The sequence below is a fragment of the Apis laboriosa genome, unplaced genomic scaffold (assembly GCF_014066325.1).
Source record: "Apis laboriosa isolate Shangri-la unplaced genomic scaffold, ASM1406632v1 scaffold35_cov144, whole genome shotgun sequence".
Taxonomy (NCBI): Eukaryota; Metazoa; Arthropoda; class Insecta; order Hymenoptera; family Apidae; genus Apis; species Apis laboriosa.
In genome coordinates this window covers 1,010,288-1,035,450 of record NW_025222966.1, presented here as the reverse complement: position 1 = coordinate 1,035,450, position 25,163 = coordinate 1,010,288, and the positions used below count along the sequence as shown (strand labels likewise).

Below are 25,163 nucleotides of genomic sequence, written 5' to 3'. Positions count from 1 at the left end.
AATTAGGATCAGGACATGTAGATAAATATGACATTTATATTTGAATAATGATTATGCCTGAAAAGTACTTTATTGCTTTACTAAATTTGTTTTGCACTTCTAACTTAAGATTAGAATTGTAAAACAGTTATACGAATAGAAAAATAGTAATAAAATAAAATTCTTAACGTGTTTTATTGTTCGTATTCCTTTTATTTATGTTTCTCTTTTGAAAATTATAAAATATTACATGTAAAATTATAAAATTTGAAATATAAATTAATGTTTATAGCATATAATTTTGAAAAAAAAAAGATACTTGCAATTTAAATTATTTGTTCGAAAGTCGAACTACGATTATGACAAATCGTCAGCGGGATTCGATCATCAGTTTCTTACTTCAGTTATTATTGTTAGAATTTACATTATGTCTTCCATTATACACTTATTTTTATATATCCCCGATCAAAATAGAATACTTATGGTAAAAATTAATTCACAAAAGATCAAAAAAAAATTTACAATCTTCAACACATAATTTAATTTCATTTTTATAATTTATTTCGTGTTATCTATATTTCTGAGATGTAAACAAATATTGGAAACAGGATGAATCACAATTAAAGACACCTAGAATCTTTCTAACTTGTACAATGTATAAGTAAGTAAATTTTAAATGATAGCAAAATAATAACAATAGATATTAGCATAACAATTAATACACACACACACACACACACACATACATATATATACACATATATAACTTCGCTTTTTATCCATTTTACGTATTCAAACTTGTTTCGTTTTGACGTTTCTTAATGCGTCTTAGATCAAAATAACATTTCGAAGTGCATTAATAATTTGAGTACATAATGTTAATGTATTGTATATTTGATTATTTCTTTTTTCTCTGATATTAAAATGATAATTGATGATTAGTTAAATGAAAAAAAAGATGGAAAATTTCATACATTTTCATATTAATAAAATATATATTTTATACATATATAAATTTCTATACATCCAATTAAATATTCTTTTTTCACGTTAAAATTAAATTATCGATATAGATAACTTTTTATGTATAGATATATCATTAAGATATCGTAACGAATGAAAAAAGTGACTTTTCTTATTAAAAGATATTATTAAGGCACATAATTATTTAGACTTTATTGAGAAACTATGTTTTAATTAACTTCAGCCATTTTCTATTCATATTATTGATATCTTAACGATATTTTAAATATGTCAAAATATCAATTGTTTATAAACAATTACTGCTATTCTTAATATTGTCAACTATTATTATTATTATCAATAATAAATTTAAATAAGAAAAAGTAAGAATTATATTTATTTTCAATTGTTGACAATATTTTAACATTATTTATCCTATAACCAATATCGATAATCAATTCTACTTCACGCAGGATGATCAAAAAATGCCACGATATCCTAAATATTCTACTCTCAAGAATTCTTTTCATACGATGTATATATATATATTTTTTTATCATTATTAATTTTTTTAAAAAAAAAAATTCATTTACACGAACAAGAATTACTAACGATATTTTAAATATATCAAAATATCAATTATTCATAAACATTTACTGCTATTCTTAATATTGTCAACTATTTTTATTATTATCAATAATAAATAAGAAAAAGTAAGAATTATATTTATTTTCAATTGTTAACGGTATTTTAACGATATTATTTATCCTATAATCAATATCGATAATCAATTCTTCACACGAACAATTAGAATTATTAATGTTTAATCAAAATTAAAATTAATTCCACATTGTCTCTCATAATTAAAACTAAATTACTAAACGAATATTAAAATCCCGGATTGATTAATTTTCCTTAGAGATTCATAACAATTGGCGATACATATACGTCCATAACGAATCCCTCTATTCCATACCGGTTTCCACTGTTTATATAGTCTTGTCGAAGGAGAGGGAGAACCAACCGGTGAGAGACGACGACGACGACAAGGGAAAGAAAGACGAAGACACGTCCATTATAGTGTTCCTCCTGAAGGCTCGAGGCGCAGTATGGCTCGCGGTATCGATTCGTGGACCTCCGGTTAATCGATTCTCTATGCCTCCTTCGACTATCGATCGAAACTTGTGATTCCGGCCAGGGGAAACATAAAAAACATTTATTTTCTGAAACGGTGCGCCCGCGCTATGTATTATATATTGGTGATCGGGAGTGAAAAGTATCGGTCGAACGAGTTATCAACGGGTCCTTTGACTCATTGGAATTTGGTATCCGAGGCGGGAATATTAACGTCGAATCGAGCGTTGAAATGTGTATAGATTGGAATTCTCGAGATTCCCCGAATACCCTAGGAAAATATTGATATTGCCATCCTAAACTCGACCGACTTCATCGATCCCCAGATCTCGTTGGAATTCGATTCTTATTCCTGTTACCTGTCAGGTAATTCGAACGCCTCAAAACTCGAATTCTCAATTTGGTGGTCAGAAAATTTTTCAATTAGTTTATTCTAGAAAATTCGAAAGCGTAATATTTATTTGAATATATCGAAAGGGAATGGATATGGATCATTTTCTAATAAGAGATCTTTTTCTAACGAGAGATGTTAAAATAAATTTGTTTTGGTTCTTGTGATCGTAATGATGCGTTGAAACAGTGAAACAATGAAAATCTAGTAGAGTTGTGATTATTGATTATCGATATTTTATTGATAGTTTTCGATATAATGGATATCGATTGAAGTTGTTCTTATTGAAAATTATTATTAAAGTATGTAAAAAATTGCAAAAAATATAAATAAATTAAAAATTATAATTTATTTACTTATTAAGCTATTTCTATTTATTGATATTTTAATGATATTTTGAATAAATAGAAATTTTAGTTATCGATATTATTTATTGGTATATCGAATTTCGATGTTATTTATCGATTCAGTCAATTTTAACTTTTGAGTTATTGGATTATTATATGATAAAAAGTATTTGAAAGAGATCGGGAGATATTGTTTTCTAAACAAATTTCAACGATTCGACGTTAATATTCCCGCCTCGGATACCAAATTCCAATAAATAATACGGTTTCAAGATAGATTTATTTTTCTTTATACTTTGTAATGTAGATTTGATGTATCTCCCGGTTTTGCATTTTATTCTCTTTCTAGATGATATTTCCATAATTTTAACGAAACACAGAGGATTGTGTGATATCTCTTCTTCCGCGGATTTCTAAAATTTAGATGAAATTCTGCGGGGAACTTGTAACTAGTATTTACGGTTGTTAAAATTTAAAAAAAAAAGTTAGAGAAATTAAATTGGAGTAGAAACGAATTCTATCTTTTTCCATTATTTTAATAAGTGAAAAAAGCTTCGTTTTGGAAATAAGTAGAATTAAAATTAATAATCAATCGATTGGATTATAAATTTATATTCATATATAATCAACTGTCAATAATTGTTTTCAGATATCCAGATAGAGATTTGCAATCTAATGTCGAATAAATTAATTTCACGTTAAATAATATGCAATAATACTACTCCAATTATCTCTTAGAAAATCTCTTAGAATTTTCAGAATTTATGCTTAATCGTGTTTTCATCATTTTTTCAATATACATATACGTATACAGAATGCATACACATATATATATATTCGAAAGTCTTTTGTCACATTTTTTGAATATATTTGAAATACAATCCTTGTTGTAATCGAACAATTGTTATCATTTTGTTATCATTTTAACCATATTCACGTAATTTTTTCAATTTTTAAGATAGACGTATTCGTTATTAGAGGGATAATTTATGGAAAGAGATACTTTTTTTTTTTCCTTCGACGCATAAAAAAAATATCCTTTCTGCGATCTCGATCGAATCGTTTTATTCAAATTCATACGCGCCTCGATTTCGAAAAAAATAATCGGAACGAAATTTCGCAAGATTTAACGAGAGATTTCCTAATGGAAGGGCAAATTGACGTTATAGTGTCATATGAATTGTAACGCACTATTACATATATCATTGCACTGTAACTGTCGCATACGTTTAGCGTGCAATCTGTTCAATTCAAGCGTAACGAATACGAGTTTACGAATATACTTGCCTATTTGATAAATACTTATCACGATCGTCAATATTTTTTCACTTCTTTTCATTTTGATGGTAATTTGATCCAATGTTAATAATACAATACAAATGAATGAATTTTTTTATATCTTTATACACGATATTTATTTTCACTTTGATGAAACGTAATAATTTTTTTTCAACGATTAAATTAATCATGCTACAAATTAGTTTATTATTATTATTATTATTATTTTTTATTTAAAGTTATGAATGTTAATTATATTCCAATTTAGACATTGTTTCAAAGAAGTAGAAGTAACTGGAAACTAATAGTGATTGAATATATATATATTTTCAAAAGAAAAATCAATAGCCAATCTCAATTTTAATAAATCGTGTTCAAACTTTCTGCATTCAAGCTGTAGGTGACGAGTGTGTTTGTATAATGGAATTTTCGATAATGGAATGATCGAAATTTTCTGACGTTGAATTTTATATTTAAATATACCGATGGAATAAAAAATATAAAATTTATTTTCAATCGAAATTACGGAACAATAAAAATCATTAGAATTAATTTAATATCCGAGATGTTTCTTACCTATACAATGTATTTGGATTTGGATATAACGCAAATTGTACGTAACAATTCTTTTTATAGCTCGATACTTGTACAATCCAATTTCAATACGAATTTTAAATCCTTAAAATGGCGGTGTCGTAATATCTGTTATGTCCAAAATTTATTATATAACAGAAATGACGAATATATAATTCACATTGTGTGAATTTATTCGAGATGTATATATATATATATAGATACATCTTAAAATAATACAAGAATAATGTAATATAATGCAATAAAGGGATGATTGATTGATATAATATCTCTTTCATGCACATGTAAATTCGGTTAAAATTGTAAATTGTAGAATTTGAGTAGAATATGGCTCACGAAAGTAGTTCGAACACCTTTTTATTTTCTTAATGGAATGAAATTCATGAGAAATCTTTTATCTTTAATGAAAACTAACGATAGCGTCGAGTAGCGAACGGAGCAATTTCTTTTTTACCGTGTTTTTAAAAGAATTATTAAGGAGAAACTTAGAAGGATTTTTTACTTTCAATCAAAAAGTTAAGTTTCAATAACCAAATATACAATAATTTATAGCTTCCTAAGGCTTTCCAGGGCCTCAATTTAAACAGAAATGTTTGAACAACTTCACAAGTCACGCCTTGCGATGGAAGCAAAGCTCATGACTCAAAGCTCCCCACGCGATCCCGCGAAGGCCCATCCTTCGAAACCGCCTCCGAACGCGACGATTGGTCCCTCTAATCTCCTCTCAGTGTGCATTTTCATGAAAAAAGTAAGGATTGGAGGAGGAAAAGCCAAGGCTCGCGATCGCAATCTTTTGATTCGATTAGATTAGAAATACAATATAAATCGGATAGAATTCAAAGACAGAGATACAGTTACAATCATTTCAATTAGCCGCAAAGAAGCTAAATACCACCATTTTGTTCGCTCAAAGTTTACGTAATAATACAAAAACGTTCAGCTTTAACATTTAAATCCAACCGGATATAGAATCCAGAATCGAAGAGTAAATATTCAAAAGTGAACCGAATTCCGGTAACCGGTGATCTCTAGTGATCAAGAATCGATCAAGAATCCTTAAGAAACGATTCACCCCAGTCTTAATCCAACCCAATTCCTGTCCCCACGATTGATTAACAGAGATGGAAGCTCAAATAAGAAACGACGATGCACAAGAGAGCATCGTAAATTTGCAAGAGAACATAGAACGCCCTGTCCCAAATATTCAATCAGGATCATCGAGGGCGGCCGAGGTTGAAAATTTCAACGTGGCGAGACTGGTAAAAACTTTCATAGAAGACGCACTCGCGTATCAAGAGAGGGAAGAGGATGTTTGCTCGTTAGAATCGGCCGAGACACCTCCCTCGCACGTCCAACAACAATATCCGGTAATTTTCTCCAAGGCGAACCTGTCCATTTTTCTGTCTCTGAAGCGGTTCACGAAGAAATCTCTGAAGAATTTCAACGGCGCGAAAGAATATCTATACAAGCTGAACCAATTGGGCGAACTCTCGTCGGACGCCGTGAAGATTCTTACAGAAAAATTAAACGCGATAGCGTTGGACAAATGGCAAGAGCGAGCATTGGATTTAGCTCTCGCCCCAATATTTTCCACGAAAGATTTCCACAAGTTGTTAGAAGAGCGGGCTGATTATCTGAGGAATTTCGCAATAACGTCGGACGATAGCTCTCAGGCAGGGGGCGAGACATCGCTCGATGCATCGAGCATCGACGACGCGTTTCTATTCTCTTTAATAACGTACTCGTGCCTGACTAAACGAATCATAGCGTCCTATAAAGGATTCATCACGGACTCGAAAGGATTGGCGGAACCGGTAACCCTCCGGGCAAAGCTGTTTTTCCAAGATGTGTGCAGGGTCTGTAAAAAGTGGGACGAGCCGATCCCTCCGAAAATGTATCCGAATTGGATGTTGTTTCGATTAGATTTAAAGAACTTGACAGTTTTCAAATTTCCACGCTTCGGGGAAATAACGAACGAGAAGAACATAGAATTGCACGGCTTTTTCGAGATCTCCAAGAAAGCTTACGGGGCGTGTGTCTATTTGCGCTCGCCTATAGAAGAAGAGGATAAATGGGAGGCACGTCTATACTACGCGAAATCCAGAGTGATCCCTTTCAAAATGTTTAATGTCGCTCATAATTCGATTGAAATTCAATTGAAATTTTACGCTGCACAGTTATTGTCTGAAATGATGTTAAAAAGCAAAAGTGAGGTAAAAGTGAATACTCGCAATTGTTATTACTGGTCGAGTTACACCGATGTGCTTGCGCAGATAAAAGACTTGTCCAACAAGGAGAAAGAAATTAAGAAAATACGAAATATATCCCATCCTCAGGCATGGCGTCTGATAAGTTCAACCGATAATCCGGCCAATATTGTATGTCGCGGCGCGAATACCCAATCCCTGGAAACTAATTCCCTCTGGTGGTCGGGGCCCGATTGGTTGGCGCTGAATGCCAATGAGTGGCCTGTTTTAAATGAATCGACTTGCAAGAACGAAGACTAGAGTTGTACTCTAAAAGTCTGCTTCACATTAGTCACATTAGCCACTCCTCAATCGAGATCTTTTTATTAATTGTTTGCGACAGATTCAGAGGATATTTCAAACAATGGAACAAATTTCGGCGACATTCGAAGAGTTATTCACTTTGCTAACGCAAATAGAATCTTGTGTAAACTCCTGATCTATCCAGACGACTTAAATTTTTTTCCGGGTCATTTCCTGATGGCCGATGCATTGACAACGATTCAAAGTGAATTCGGCCGATAATCAGCTAATTCAGCAAATGTTCCAGCAATTTGAAGAATATTTAGAGCAGAGGAAGAAATGGGTCAGCGAATCATCATTGGATCCAAGCAACGATCAAGGAGAAGCGATCAAGGATTAGCATATTTGGATTCATCTGGATGACAGGGAGATGTGGACGTTATAGAAATACATTTTGCAGAGTTAATGTTGGTAATATATTGCAGTGTTGAAGTCGCCGGCGATTTCATGGTGTTAAGGACAGAGCTAGGACTTGTGAAGCGGTTGGAAAGCCTGGCTTTTCAATAGCTAGAGTACGACCGTATTCGTAGAGTGTATTCGTTTACTCAAAGCTTATATAAGTATAATAATATAAATGATTATAGTTCTATGACAGTAGGTGATTCTTTGAACAGTTTAGCATCAGTTTAGGTATCTAAATATTTGTGCAATATCCAAAGTCGTTCAGCTTTCGACTTTAGCGAGGATGGAACTAATAGATAAAGTATTAATAAATTTTCGTTTCTTTTAATTTTATCATAAATATAATTTTATAGTGTCAAATAGAGAAATATTTTAAATTACAAAATGTTCAGAATGTAATGCTCTATTATCTGTGAAAAAATTCAAAAAGATGAAATTGTATTAAAAATTGATAGAAAAATTGATCTAAAATTCGAATTGAATTTTTCTGTAAAATAATGTTCAAATACTTTCATGAGCCACTGCAAGATAAATATTATTTCCTTATATTTAATTTCAATTCACAATTAAGTTTGGATATTATTAAAATAAATTATTTGAAAAATAATCATTAAAATAATATATTATTTTATATAGTTACGTGTTATAAATAATTTTTATTTAAATTTTCAAAAATCTTAAATATTCTTTAATTCTATTATTCCATGCTTCTGAAGTACAGATTTTTTATATAAATTGAGAATATATATATTTATATATGAAGGATATGTATATGTATATATGAAGAAATAATGTCAAATTATTTATTATTTTATTTAAGTTGAATATTTGAAATAAAATATAAAATGATATTTGTAAAATAAAAATAATAAAATACATATCTGAAATAATACATTACGTTTCAAATGATTATTTATTAATTATCTTAAATAAATAAACTATTTAAGATAAGATAATTAATAGATAATTAATGGATAATAAATGACTAATCCTATATACAATTATAAAACAATATTTTATAGTTAAATTTAACTCTGAAGTAAATACAATCTCAAAAATATTGAATTTTTTGATAAAGAATTGTTTTTTTATATTTTATATTTAAAGCATAAACTTTCATAAATTAGCGTATTACCTTTGACATAATAATACAACAATGGATTATAATAATAATGAAAATAGCTTGGAATGAAATGTTTCTTCATTGATGAATCATAATACTTGAGGAATTAGTTTACATTCACTTTATGCTTTTCTTGATAAAGATTTCTTGATTCAGTAACATATATATTTGTTAAAATATGAAAACAGTAATAAATGTGCAATTTAATCAAAATTAATACACATTATGAATAATATCACAATTTCAAAGAAATACAAAATAAAATATAACAATGCATAGAAATTCATAACTTTGAATCTCTTGTATAATAATCTTGCCACCACACAACTGTTTAACATAAAATTAAATTAAATTAATTGAACAACATTAAATGTTGCTTACAATTGCTTTTTTTTCTTTCGCCCTGTAGAATTTCTGCAGAATGCTTATTTTCATCACGATTCGTCGACGTTAATATTCCATCATAATAAATGTTTCTCCATAATATACGTTCCACGTTTTATATGGGAATATAATTATAATTAAGAAAATTTATGGGAAATTAGATTCTCGATTAAATTTCGAAAGTGATTGAACGAATAGTATGTTGTTCGTACGAAATTAAAAGTACACGTAAGTACGTCATCACGGTAACACAATACGTGGATAAGTACACGAATGACGTTGTTACAAGCTTGTAAACAACGGTGAAACAGTGGCTCTGGTGGAGAAAAGAAAGAAAAGTGCATGAGTGCATCTCTGGCCATAATAATCTCATATTGTGTCATCTGACAGTGGTTTATTCTCCTGTATATATCTGGAAAATGTTCATCGATTGTATACCTTGGTTCAGTTGCTTCAAATGCGGTTCAACCTCCCCGGAAACTCCCAAGGTCTATGGATTAAGCTTCAAGTGAGTGTCTCATTTTTGAAAATTATTAAAAGAACAGAAACATATTTATTTTACGATAATTAAATTTTTAATTAATTCCTATGCTTATGTTATTAATTATTATTCAATGTTTTCATTTTCATGTTTGACGGTGGTAATGTATACGTATATGATAATTAATAGATATAATTATCTAATAATCTTCGAAAAAAGTAATTTTTTATTAAAAAGTAATAAATATTCTATATCTTATATATCTTTATACCTTTAATTTAATTTTAATTTTTAATTTTTACATATTTGTTTGGTATTATTAATATTATTAATAAAAAATAAATTTCAAGGAACGAACAAAATTAGAGTGAACTGCTGTTTCGTTGGAGAAAAATATTTTTCGTTTTTATATAATAATTATTTTTTTATAAAAAAAAAAAAATAATGTTTCTTCATTAGAAAGTAATATTAGATTCTATGAGATGTAATGTTTATATATTTGCTTCGAGTTATTAATAAGAAATAATTTTTTGAAAAAGATAGATAGAGATGTTTCATTAGAAAAAAAAAAAAAATTTTCGCTTGTATTTAAAAAATTTCAAAGCATTATAACTTGATAGAATATAATAGAATAATGTTTATCACGTTTAACTGCATCGTTGATTTCATTTAAAAATTTTAAAAATTTACATTGACATTAACAGCTATGCACACTGTGAGTAAACTGAAATAAATTTACATGAATCGTGTAGAGTCAATTTACAAAGTTCGCCGTTTATTTCATTTGAATATCACGAGTATCTTATATGAACTGAAAATTTTACGCAGTTCTCTCTTTCATAAAAATAGAAAAAAATTGAAGTAATGAAAATTAATTTTACGTCTCATATAACAAGGAAAAAAAAAAAAAAAAAAGAATTACATTTTAATTCAAGCATTCAAGTACTTTTTTCTGCATATTTTCTTTATAAAATTTATTCAGACCTTTCTAAATTAAAATTTATTTAAATTCATTCAAAATTATTCTTCCTTTTTTTTTTACTTTTTTAATACATTTTTCTTTATCTCAGTTTACTAAAATATCAATTGTCTCCAAAAGCAGAAAATTGAGAAATGTGCAAAAATACATTTCAATTTACCAAATTATATTGAAATGTATTACAATCAGCGTGGCTAATAATTCATTTTATTTTCTCTTTATATAAATAATGATTAAAATGTGGTATATTCCAATTTATAATCGATAACGTTTCAATCATAATATTTGCAAAAAATCTATATATATAACAGAAGATTTATCTTTTTTTCCTTTTTCTTCTATTGTTGAATTAAACATCTTTTTCTCATCATTTTAATTAACTTTTTGAAGATAAAAATTTATTTATCATTTGATTAAAACACGTTGAGATCAAAGAAATATTGCTCATGGAATTTTGGATCGTTAACATTTTTTTATTTATGAAAATCTTAATTTAGATTTATAGCTTTCTATTTATTTACAATTTATACATACGTATTTATATTAGATATATTTTCACAACAATTTCTTCTTATTCATGAATACTCGAGTACAAAATTTTCTTAAATAAGATCTTCTATAAAATTATTTTCGTATAAGGGAGATTTTTAGAGGCTTATTCCAATTTTATGAGAAAAGAAAATTTTGATTGGTCCTTATTTATATATATATATATATAAGGTTCATGTTTATATTAACAAAAGGTGGATTGCATGTTTAGAGCCTTTTCAATATTGTCCTTTTCGCCATCCGATTGAATGAATATACAATTTATAATCGATTATCGATTATCGTTCGGTTTTCCACGCCGCCGTGCCGATTAATAGAGTGACATTAAAAATACATAGTAAAAATAAAGATTAAATAATAATAAACGACATAATAACGAAATAAAATAATAGAAAACGAGCATTATATCTCGATCGATAATTGACCGACATTCATTTTTTAATCGAAGAATCAAAACAATGTAAAAAACACTTTTATCGACACGTTGTTAAGAATGCATTTTTATAAATAAAATTCTATGTAATAATAATAATCTTATTATTTTTTTACTTAAAAAATATATTTTTCTATATAAAATACTTTTTCTTCCAATATCAGATTTCTATTCTGTGATGTTTCAGTTGATAAAATAAAGATAAAGTTTATCTTACTTTCATCACATCGTAATTAAAGTGATGTCATGAAACTAAGTAGGTATTTGTAATTACATTTTCTATTTCGATATTAATTTTGTCAAAAATATTTTCTATCATTGTAAAACAAAAAATATGAAATTTTGAATTTGTTATTTTTTACGAGTTTCTAAAATGTAATAAATAAGAATATATACATATGTATATATATATATATAGAGAGAGAGAGAGAGAGAGAAAGAGAGAGAGAGAGAGATCATTTATACTTAAAATGGATATTTAAGTATAATTGTTATCTATTGTTAAACAAATCTATCGGTTATCTTCAAAGATTCGGCCATTTGGATAGCGCGTGTACTTATCATAACCGAGCCTGGCTCGTGAGTTATTTTATCTTGCTTATTTTCAGAATGATATAACGATGAAAAGCCTCGTTCAAATTTATGACAAGATGTTCGTTGTGATAGTATATATCTCGTGTGACCAGTATAATATGTCGATAGAACAGCGTTTGAAGTTTGCTTTATTCTCCCTGGTTCGAAAATTATGCACGCTAGAATATAACATGCTCGAATTTATAACTGGAATTATGTAAAACATATGATAATTTGGTGGGAAGCTTGCGGTGTTTGTTGAAACTTTCTCGCGATAAAATTAGGATAAAGTTACTGTTTTCTCTGCCCGAAAATTTAGCAAGTTGCTCCGCAATCGAAATCTGATAGGATGAAAACCAATGTCCGTAAACGATAAAAATCAATTTTGCAAATGTGATTTTTGTAAATATAATGTTACAAATGAATAAAAAAAATGAATGTTACGTATAAAATTTATTTATTAATAAAAATATATATTTGTTTATTTTCCATCAAATCCAAAATATGATTAAGAAGAACATTGATAAATATTTGTCGAAAAGATAAATCAAATATAATTAAGAAGAATATTGATAAATATTTATTAAAGAGATAAATCTTTTGATCTCGATTATTTTTTAATATTTTGTCAAAACCATTACTGAATAGTGAAGATAAATTTATTTGGTAGTTATTCTTAATAAAAATGTATTAATTTAATCTAATTTAACTCAAATCATAAATTAAATAAATTTTTGTTTAACACTAATTAATTTATATTAATTCTAGTTTAAATTTCACCTCAAATCAAAATTAAATAAACTTTAACTTAACTAACTCATTTAAGTTAGGTTAACTTAGGTTAGCTAATTTAATATTTTATGTATTGAATTTGAACTAGTTTTTAATTATCCGTAATAAATCTGAAAAAATTTAAGCTAACTTAATCTAAACTATTTCAAAGAAACAAGTTTTTGTTAATAATTTTTTAAATTATCGCCAAATAAAATTTTCAAAACATAATTAAGTAATGACTTTGACCATTATATTGAAAAATAATTAAGATTGAAAAGTGATATTTTTTTGTAAATAATCATCTTAATTATCTTATTATCATTTGTAATAATGGTAGATATTTTATTTAAAAGATATTTTTTTTCAAAACGATTTGAATTCTTTGTGTTTGATTAAGAATTTTAAATTTTTAAAGAAAATAATAAGATTTATTTTTTAAAGTTATATGAAAATAGATTTTTATTGAAATAGTTTCAAACATTTCATATTAAATTATAGATTTTTATAAATGTTTTAGAATTATTCAAATTTATTCAAGGATCAAATTATAACAATTATTGTACATCTCTTATTTTATCCTTTTGTATAATGTTCCTATTTTATGATTGATTCTATTTTTTCACAATGGAATATAGAACATAGATTTATTTTGACGACGTATTTTCCGCACACATTTATCGTTATGAGTCTTAAAAGTTTAATAATAATTGATTTCCTATATTTTTTTTCTATACAAGTTGTATTCTTATGATTCATGAAAGGATTATTGAATATTAAGTAATATTGACATGAATAAATGATATTTGAAATTGGTTGTATAGTCAGGACATGATTGTAAATTTAGAAAAATTATTGGATTTAGAATATTAACTATTATTAATGGAATTTTTTTTTTTCATAAAAATTGACCCATGAACATAATGGTGGATTATTTGTTCCTGAATTTGATTTTTTATTGAATTTGATCTAAGTTTTGAATAAATTTAAAAAAATTTTTAAATATTTATGTATTCTAAAATTTAATGTATTTAATTTAATATTTATGAAATGCTTGAAACTTTTTTCAACGAAAATAAAATTTTGTTTCAGAAAAATTTAATCAAAATTTTTTCCCCTTGAAATAAAAAATCTCAATCTTAAGATATTTTTTAAATAATATAGAAATAATAAAATATTATCTTTTGCAATAGAAGTGAATTTTATATAAAATATTTTTTTGAAGTAATATATATGTATATAATATAATATAATAAAATATAAAAGATTTAAATATTATTCTAAATTATTCTCATAATAAAAAATTATGGCACAATTATGTCATGTAATTTTTAAATTACATGATTTAAAAAATAGTTAAACATTATGAATAAACTTTGTTTAATTAAATATAAGTATAAAAAAAACATTAATATAAAAAAAATATGAATAAATTAATTTCTGAAATTATTTAAAAGTTAATATGATATAAAAAGTTTTATAAATACCATTATTACCAGCTATTACTCGTTTCATTTTCATTTATAAATATTTATTTTAATATTAATTTTATGTACATTACATAAAATTTAGTGAAGATTGATGTAAAACGATATATCATTTTTTATTGAAATGTTTTTTATAATAAATAATGGTTTATATAATTTTTATATATTTATTTGATCAATTTCATTATAATCACTCGATGTAATTATCGAATAAATATCGTATATTAAAGCGTTATTATGATAATCAACTTTTTATCTACAATACATGTAATTCATTCATTTCATAAACACATAGAAAATTATGATTTAAATCGAACATTTATATCTACTTATATTTGATAAATTATTTATTAATCTTTATTTTAAATTTTTTGAATATATAATAATTTTATCGAAATTTCTTTTTAAAATATATTTCGTCCAGTTTTTTTAAAGAACTTTTTTAAGAAATTTGAAATTAATATAATTAATCTAATGATAAATATTAATTTCAAAATTGGATATGTTATAAAATTACGAAGTTTTATTCAATCATATGCTGTAACCTGGTTTTAGAAGTCTCATATTTTCTCATTTTCCTATCGGAAATTAACATGTATACATATTTAATCTTCGTTCGATACGTTTCGAAACGAACATTAAAACTATTCACGTAATCAACCTTGATTATAATGATCTTGCAAAATACGAACGGAATAAACAAATTAATAACAGTTATGTATAGAATTATTGTAGTTAATAAGAATCTCCTACGCAGATATATAATCATTCGTTTCACAAGCCTCACCTGCATATTACATATATAGGGTGTCTCACGAATCTGGACTAATTTAATGATTCCATTAGAAAAAAAAAATTTCAAGCTTTGTTTTCGAGTAAATCAAATTTAAAAATTTTTCGAGTAATTAATTTTCAATTTGACTACGAATAAAATGAAGATAAATAAATTTTGTTTATTTAAAAAATCGATTATATATCGACTATTTATTTTTCGTTTCGATTTTTTTTAAAAAATAAAAATTTAAACGATAAAATTTTTTCTTATATTTTTTGCTTATTTTCGCGTATAGCTTTCTATGGATATTTTATTTTCGTATCTAATTGGCAAATCAGTCAATTTTATTTGTATTCAAAAAATTTTCGAATTTATTTACTCAAAAAACAAAGCTTCAAAAAAATTCGAAAAAATTTTATCCTTTCATTTTAATTTATTATTATTGAATGTAGAATCAGTGCATTTAGTTGTCCATTCCATCCAGTTCACTAGAGTACTGTATACATATCTATAAATTTTCGTTATCGAGCAACTTTGAGAATTACATCGATACGAGAATAATGGCACTGATTGAGGACCACCTATTTTTCAATTTCATGTTTATCTTATTGCCAGAATTACCTCTCTCGTAAAGTTTTATCGTTACAAATATTCATCAATGTGCGAAATGGAATGGTGTGACTGATACAAATAAAATTTTCGAAATTTCTATACTTATCGAATAAGAGAAATAAATGAATTAAAAATTTGATTTTCAGGATAATTCAGTTCCAAAAAGTGAAATATTATTAATAAGTGAATTGATATTCTACGAAATAAACATAAACTAGACATGCAAATTATACAATTTATATATAAATGTATTTTGATTTCGAAGAAATAAGAATATTAAAGATCATTGAATATGCATGTATAGCAAATTTTGAAAATTCTATTTATTTCTATGTATAGAAAAACGTGATAATTTATTCATTAAACGTGATATGTATACTAATGTAATATAACAATAACAAATAATGAATCTGAATATATTATTTTCATTTAAAGTCATTGAATCATTTAATGATTGATTTGAATCATTATTCTTTAATAAAATTATAGATATTTATTAATAGTTAAACAATAATAATTTCAATATTATTTATTATTATTATACAATAATAATATAATTAATGAAATTTATTATAATAACTTATTAAAATAAAACTTATTAAAATTATTAAAAATCAAAAATTTGATTTTATACATGAAATTTTGTTTGAATAATCAAATTTTGTTGTCAACTTCTTTAGGCAAAGTTAAATTAAAAAATTCCAAAGTTTCAAAAGAATTTCAAAAATTAATAAATATAATAATAAACGTAGGTGTATGAAATTAAAATACTTGTTTTCATGCTTAAAAGTTTTTCAGTTCCATGTAATTTAAAACTTTTTGAAACTATATATAAAATTGATATAAAATTTATTAAACAAAGAAGATTTTTTATTTAAATTGATTGAAAGATTATAATAATTAATTCAAAGAGTAATTATATTATCGAATGGATATTTTTCTCTCAATAAACGGTTTAACTAAATTGAATATTCTATATTAAACTTATTTGTTCTATGAATATAGAATATAAAATATTGAAAAAAGTGATTCATTCTTCAACCATATACGTGATCAAAGGATTAACTGTTTGCAACTTTATAAATATTATCAAGTTTAGTTAACAACAAACTTTTGTTTTGTTGTAAAATATGTGAACATATTATTAACACATTATATAGATTTTTTTCAATCGACATTTTTTTATTTAAGTCCTTTTTTATGAAGAAATTAAAATATGAATATATTCAAACAAGAATTAATCACAGTTAATTCAAAAGAATTGTATTCCATTTTTATCTTATTTTTGCATATAAAATAATTTGATATTTAAATAAAAATTAACCAAGTTCACATGTATTTATCAAATTTTCAAACTTCATTTTCTTAATAACGAGGTTTCAAACGAATAAATAGAATTCATATTTCTAACTTATTTTTGCATTTTTATCAATCTTTTGCATTTTTGTCTTAATCTTTTTTTCTACATAACCAACATACTTGACGCGTATATAACGATTCAACGATCCAAACATTTCAATTAAATATTTATAAATTTATATTTATCTAATTATAACACAAAATTTTCAAAAACTTTATCAAAACTGTTATATCACGTTAATAAATAAAATTATGCGTATTTGGACACGATTTAAGTCGATCAAAGTGAGCATCAATTATTTCGCGACCCATTAAAAAATTATATCGAGTCGTGACCTACAAGTTGAAAAACTACTCTATACACATCTTTCGTCGCAACATTCATTCATTGATTGATCCAAGCTTTTATTTACCAGCAGACACAAAGAATTTTTTTTTTTTTTTTTTCTCTCTCTCCTGATGATGACTTCGCGCCAGCAGGGTTGACTTTGTTTCACAGAGAATCTGTTAACTGAAAGTCCGGCACAAAGACGACGAACCGTATACAAAAGCACTGTTGGGAATTTCTAAATGGGTCGCAGCTTTTCTGATTGAGCTTTCCTTCAACGGCCGGCACACGGTTTGCTCACCTTTCATACCTTCTTTCACGCGTTCTCATTGTGATCACTCCGAGTGAAAATGATTTCTTAGCCGGGACCTTTGCAATACGAGGCGTAAAACGAAGCTTTCCTTATCTCTCTTTCATCATTCGTGCTGTCGTCGCAAAAGATATCGTCGAAGAAATATAACAACTCTAGTCGATTTAATCTTTTCTTTTTTCCAATTGTTTCGCATCTTTTACTTCAATAACGATTTCAAGCTTTGGTTTTTTTATTTGATAGGTTTAAACGGAATGTAGATTTTATAGGTTAGGAATAATTACTTTCAAGTTGATTTTTTTTTTTTAATATAAAAAACCATTAAAATGAAATATATTTTTCCGTGCTAAATTTATGATTCTTAATTGGAATGTTATAATTTATAATACAATAAGAATATGTTATTAGCTCTTTGCATTATAGTACAATATATTGTAACGCATCATAGTTTAATTATAATAAATAAACAATAATATTTGTATTATATTGTATATAAGAAATTATTAAATTTTAAATCTGCTTTTGAATTACTCTGTAAACATCTGTAAAGGATACATTGATTATAAATTAAATATATCATTTTTAAATAACTTTCTAATCAAGTTAATTCAAAAAAAGATTATTTCATGAATTACATTCGAATGATAAAATAATTGGAAGAAAAATCATTTGTTCGTTTAAATAAATTAAAATATAATCATTTGTTTGAAGGTAACATTTAATCAAATAAAATATATCAAAAATGTATCATTCAGATCATCCAATGCTCAAATATTCTACTTAAATAATATTCATGATCTTTGTTCACGTATTTATCTTTAAATGAATATTTCTTATCAGCCAATGTTCTTCACAATTATAATATCTCAATAATCGAACTCAGAAACGAGCAAGGAATACTGCAATCTTTCGTTGCGTTAAAATTTAAAAATGGCAACGAACTGTATACATTTGTTTTCGAAGTAAATTAATTTCTGTGAAAGACAAGAAGAAGGATCCATCAGAATCGTTTCTTTGTGAATATAATATATCATTAGGATATTTCTTTTCCCTAGAAATTGAGTTTAAGAAGGAACGAAGGAAGAGAGTTTTCTTATAATTTCCGGTTGGACACGTCACCCTTCCCATTTTTTGTCTTTCTCCTCTCCTCGTTTGATTTTCTTTTTTTCCACAGAATTAAATTTCATTAATAATAAGTAACTTTTACTTCTATCGCATTGTTTTCCTTTCCTTCTCCTTTTCTTTCTTTTTTTTTTTTTTTTTTCTTTACCAACGAATCTTCCTTGACCTCCTCCATTCATAATGAAATTAATGCAGCTCTTTTCGCGATTCGTGGATACATTTTGCCTCGCGAAAGGTCAAGGATCAAAATACCGAGAATTTTCGTTCTCATGTTAACTCGTTCGTACGGTAATATCTTAATTGCGAATACTTTGCGAATTAATTAGCGGTTAATTGGAGAAAATTATATACCAAGATGTGAAGGTTTTTTTAAATTAGATTTTGGAGGATGTATCGTGAATTCGTATCGTGCCAATTCTTCTGTCCAACATTAGGAAAGCAATTTTGATATCGAATAGTTTTCCAATTAGTTTTCCAATTAATTTTTGTGATTTAAACTTGTAGAAATTAGTCATAATTAGTTCAAACGATGCTGTTTTTTGTTTGATTTTTAAAACGAATCGAATTGGAAAATTTAATTTCATATCTTCGTCGAAAATTCAATTTTTTATATACATATGCAGAGTGTGCCATTTAAATTTCTTTGGTTAGTTTAAATTTTTGGACAGAAATGTTAGAAAGGGTTGATAGATTATTTAGAAATAAGGTATATCCCTGTGTCCAGATTAAATGTATTTTGATCAATTTTTTGATCGATTTTATCATCGATCATTTCTATTAATTAATTCTTATTAATTATTAATTAATTATTATAAAAGTTAAAACCAATTACTAAAAATGAAAAATGAAACAAATAACGTATACGTTTATTAATATTTTCACAACAACAACAAGATGATTTTACACGATGCAACACAAATAATAAAATCAATAAAAATGTTAAATTGTAATTGTCTCTCTAACGGAATACCCTTTGATCATTTTTATCAATGATATAAATTAGCTGTTTCGAGTTTATTGTTACAAATGTTTTCCATACATGATTCAACTATTTTCTCTTATTAATAAATCAAATTGTAAACACACAACAATAATATAATCAAAATAATTATGAATATTTTTCAAGTCACGACAGAATTGCATTAATTTGACCAAATTTTCCTATCGATATTTTCGATACTGTTTTATTAAACAGTGTTCTCGACAACATGCAGATAGTATATATGCAAATTGCATGAATTCGTTTCACTCGGCATACGAGAAAGCATATTTCATTTACATTTCGTATTAAATTATGTTATTTTGAAAAGTAATCTGAAAAATTATTTTAAATCACATTATGCATGTATCTTACAGGATATTCTAAAAGTCAAATAATATAGTTTAACTTAGAATTGGTTATGCAATCTTCTTATATTATATGTTCAACTGGTTTGTCTTTTAATGATGTATATCAGATGTCAATAAATTTTTAAAGCTATTTATCGTAAATTTTATTATATCTTATAAAAATATCTACGAAAATTTTGAATATATTTTTTTACAATTTTATTTTTGGAAATTAAATTATAAAATAAGGAATTGATAAATTTGGACAATTCTCACATAATACGAATGTTTTTATTATATTATTTTCGTTAATATTTCCAACATATTCGCTTGATTTTTATTAATCCTAAATTTTTAAATATCTTAAATCACTTAACACGATTTCGATGCAACATGAAACTGTATTATGAAAGGATTGTTTGCACTCAACTCTTTCATAGAGTAAATGCAATATCATTATCGATTTACACAGGGGAGCAAAGAAACTGATTTTTATCTTGAAATCTTGATGATATCTCTGATTTTCAAGATATTCAAATATGTTTTAAAAAATATGTTTCCAATTCAAATTTTATAATTTTATTTCTATCTTTTCAATATAAATAATAATCGATAAAAAAAAATATGTGTCCATTAATCTTTTCGTATGTGGTTCGTATTATCTTATCATTATCTTATTGTATTAACTGTATCACTTTAGAGAATAAAATCAGTAAATTTTCAATTATCAATAATAATTTAATTCATTTTATGACACTTCTTTTTCTTTTTTTTTTTATAAATTTCACGCTATTTATTCGAAATTATTCTATTCCTCATCTCTTAATTCCTTGTGGACAATCGTGGATTCGAGTCGAAAGTCCATTCGATCGAATAAAGCTTTCGAGAACCCGGAAACCTTTTATCCCAATGAGGGCGTGCATTTTTTTTTTTTTTTTTTTTAGACGTTTATTGAATAACAAAGGAGAGAGAATGGTTGCCGGCCGTGTGAACGTTAATTCGAATGAATATTCACGAGGTGAAATGTAGAGTTAGGGAAGTCGAGGTATTCTGGGGTCGTTCGAATCCCACATCGACCGTTATCGGTTAATGAAACTCCTTCCTGCTGCTTTTTCGACATGGAGATTGCCAGAGGATTTTATTGCATGCACATGAATTCGAATCAATTTCTGGAATGGAACGGTGCGCGAGTGTGTACAATTGATATTCACGATCATCAGCCCTCTTGAATAATAGCATTGGTTTACAAAATTTTTTTTTTTTTGTTAAATAATGTACGACTCAATTTTAATAGCATCTCGTCGTAATTATGTCGAATTCGAATACGTAACGTTGATACAGAATTTTAACTCTTAAATGAATAATTTGGTAAAACGTTTGTTTTATAATTAGATTGCTAAAAAGACTGCTTTTCAATATTTTTTTGTGTTTTTAATGAAATTTTTGAAAGGAATTTGAATTGCAAATTTTAATAATTAATTATATATGATAGATTTATAATTTTAATATCTTTTATTGTAGAACTATGAATGAGTTATGAAATTACTATGCATGATAAACGATTCAAGATCGAATGATATCATAAATAATAAAACATAAAAAATAAAAGAAAATAAAACAAGAAAGAATATGGGCTGTAATTAAAATAAAATAGGAGAAAATTATTAATATGCATGCACGTGTACTTTAATAATTAATAAAAAAGTAAATTAATAAAACATAGTAATTAATAAAAATTATTATTAATAAAAATTATTATTGTTTAAACTATTAGATTTTACTAAAAATATGAAAGATTGCGAATAGTTCGAATTTTTTGAATACCTATGATCATTTTTGGCCATGAATGAACATTAACAAGATTGAATTTTATGTTTGAGATTATTATATTACTAATAATTATACATAATTTAATTAATTTTATATTGAAAAGTCATGAGAATTTGCAGAAAATGTAATTTTTTAAAAAAAAATATTATTGTTAAACGATAAAAACAGTTTTTATTGAATTTTTCAAAATTTTTCTTCGTGGTTTTAAATTAATACTTGCATATTATTTGTTACTTTTATTATTATAATTATCTATTGGAATCACATTAAATATTATGCTCGTGTGTATCTCCAACAGTTTCTATGACTGTTTATACGAAACATCTGATATTTTCTAGTCAATATTATATTATTTTTGTGAAAAATATATCTGGTTTTTCTCTTAATAAACAATTTATTCTTAATTTATTCTAATTTATTATGATGATTAAAGATATTAAAAAGAGAAAATTATTCATAATTGATTTTCATAATGTTTTATAAATTTCTTCATATATGAGAGATATCATATAGTATCATTATAGAGAATAGCATACATTTTTACTCGAATATGTTTAGTCGAAAATATATAGAAAAATTGTCCTTTATATTTTTAATTTTATTTTAAGTTACGCTTGATCAATAAAATATTTTATAGATATTATATTGGAAATATATTATATTATATTTGGAAATATCATACATTTAATCCACTAATCCTGGCAATATCTAAGAAGTATATTAAAAAAAATTTATTTACCATTTCTATAATTATAAATTTTGCATTAGTATAATTTTTTTAATATTATAATCATATTATAATCATTAATAATATTTAATTGACGTAATTAGATATTTTTAGATTTGAGATTATTTTTGCATTCCAGATATAATTTGTAAAATTTTCATGTAAAATTTCATTTGTATTATATTATTAAACTCGTTGCAATAATTATATGATAATTATGTAATCGTGTGGAAATACGTTGATATTTTTAGTTGGAATTTTCGTAATGATATTATCAATGTCATTAGTCAACACAGCCATATATATTTTTCGTCGCTGCCTCATTGTATTTTTTTTAATTATCTTTTATTTTTCGTCTTTTCGTTAAAATTTGTATTGATGTTTTTTTTTTTTTAACGATGTATCCTTAAATAGCTTGATTTTTGTTGCTTTCATAGTATTTCATTTATGACTAAGAACGCTTATTAATTCAACGATGTCGTTTAAACTACTGATCTTTCGTTTCTGAATCATTGCTGGAAATGAAAGAAGCTGAGATTTTTTTTTTCATTTTTTTTTTTTGAATATGAAAAGTCAAAATGTTTACACTCGGTAATTTTGATCGATAATGTAAATTTGGAAGTTATTTTTGTATTTTGTAATTTTTATTAAATTTTTAAATTTTGATAATTTATTTCTTTTTTTTTTTTTTTTTCGTTATATTTTGCAGAATAAACGAAACTTTTAATGAGAGTACGACAAATTATATTTTTTTTCATATGTAAAACACAATTATTATAATTTTTTGCTGAATCAGAAACGAGGGGAACGTTTCAGCATATTTTTCAGACATTCAAGGGAAAACATTTATATGTATTTTTGTATAATGTAATATAGTGAGTAATAAAAATGAAAAATAATTTGAATGGAAAATATGTTAAACATTTACAATAGATTGTGATTTATTAAAACAAATTGCATTTATATATATTTATATATTTATTATATATATTTATTTATATTTATTAAATGTTTTAACAATATAACAATATAAATTGTAAATTAGATTAATGTAATAGATTAATTTAGATTTTTTTTTTATAAAAAATAAAATGTGTCGGCTAATACTTGTGAAGGTATACTCTACGATTTAAGAATATAAATATGGTTTTTTATTTTCAATATTAAAGTTTATAAGTACATTAAGCCACATTATATGAAATTTTTTGATTTTTCTGAAAAACAAATTTTTTTCTATCATTTCAAAGTTAATATCTAACATCTAATATTTATGGCAGATATTTTATATCTTTTTATATAGTAGTATAAATACAATTTATCTCAATAAATCATAATATTTTCATTACTCACATTTGGGAAATACATAAATAAAAAAATAAATGAATAAGTACACAAATGATAATAGAATGAAAATAAATTATATAATAAATAAATATGCATAAATATAAATAAATAAATAAATCTAAAAATAAATGGAAAAATAGATAAATAAATCAATAAAAAAAACTTGAACTAAATAAATATGTAAATAAATAAGTAAATATAATGATAAATAAATATTAATTAAAAAATAAAATAAATAATAATATATAAATAAATAGTAATATAATATATTTAAATATAAATAATATTTATTTATAATATTATTATAATATTATAATATAAAATAAATAATATTACATGATAACAATATTAAATGTTAACTATGGAATAAATTTTATAAATATATGTGATCAAAAATTATTTATAAAGTATTTATTATATTATAAAAATTTAATGAAAATATAATATCGATGTTTTAAAGAGATTAGTTCGATAAGAAATGATTGCTCGATCGCGATTTGCCTCGTATTTAGTATCAATCGTTCGTCGCGAAATTTGAAGAAATTCGTAATTTATCAGTTGTGTCAAAATCGATTTTAGGAATATAGTAATTAATATTTTAACAATTTTTAGATTCTTATTATCAATTTTTAGATTATTGTTTTTATCCTGTTATTGTAATTTATCCTGATAATAATTACTTACGGTAAATATAATAATTAAAATAAATTTTTATTAATTAAAGTAAAATTTATTGTTTCATAGTATTAATTTTTGATTTATAACTATTATGTGAAAATATTTTAATGCAATCTTATGCAAAAAATAAATAATATAAAATATAAAGTAAATAAGATTTATCAGTGATCAATATAATAATTTTTAGATTTTTATTGTTAATTTATGCACATAACAATTTGATAGTAAATATATTAGTATTAATATATATTTTTACAAACTAAAATTAGACTTTATGATATTAATTCTTAATTTAAAATATTTTAAGTATCATTTTATGCGAAAAATAACTA

The 25,163-nt window shown here is 25.1% G+C and overlaps 1 protein-coding gene across 2 annotated transcripts in view; it reads left to right on the top strand.

The window, feature by feature from the left end:
* Nucleotides 1–25,163, top strand: part of LOC122715435 — a 39,717-nt gene that overhangs the window by 6,487 nt on the left and 8,067 nt on the right. Inside the window, exon 2 of one of the 2 annotated variants that reach the window (XM_043937631.1) lies at nt 9,593–9,652. The exons of the other annotated variant lie outside the window; for it this stretch is intronic. Coding sequence (XP_043793566.1) covers nt 9,593–9,652 — 60 coding nt within the window. The remainder of the gene's footprint in view (nt 1–9,592; nt 9,653–25,163) is intronic. 2 annotated transcript variants of the gene reach the window in all.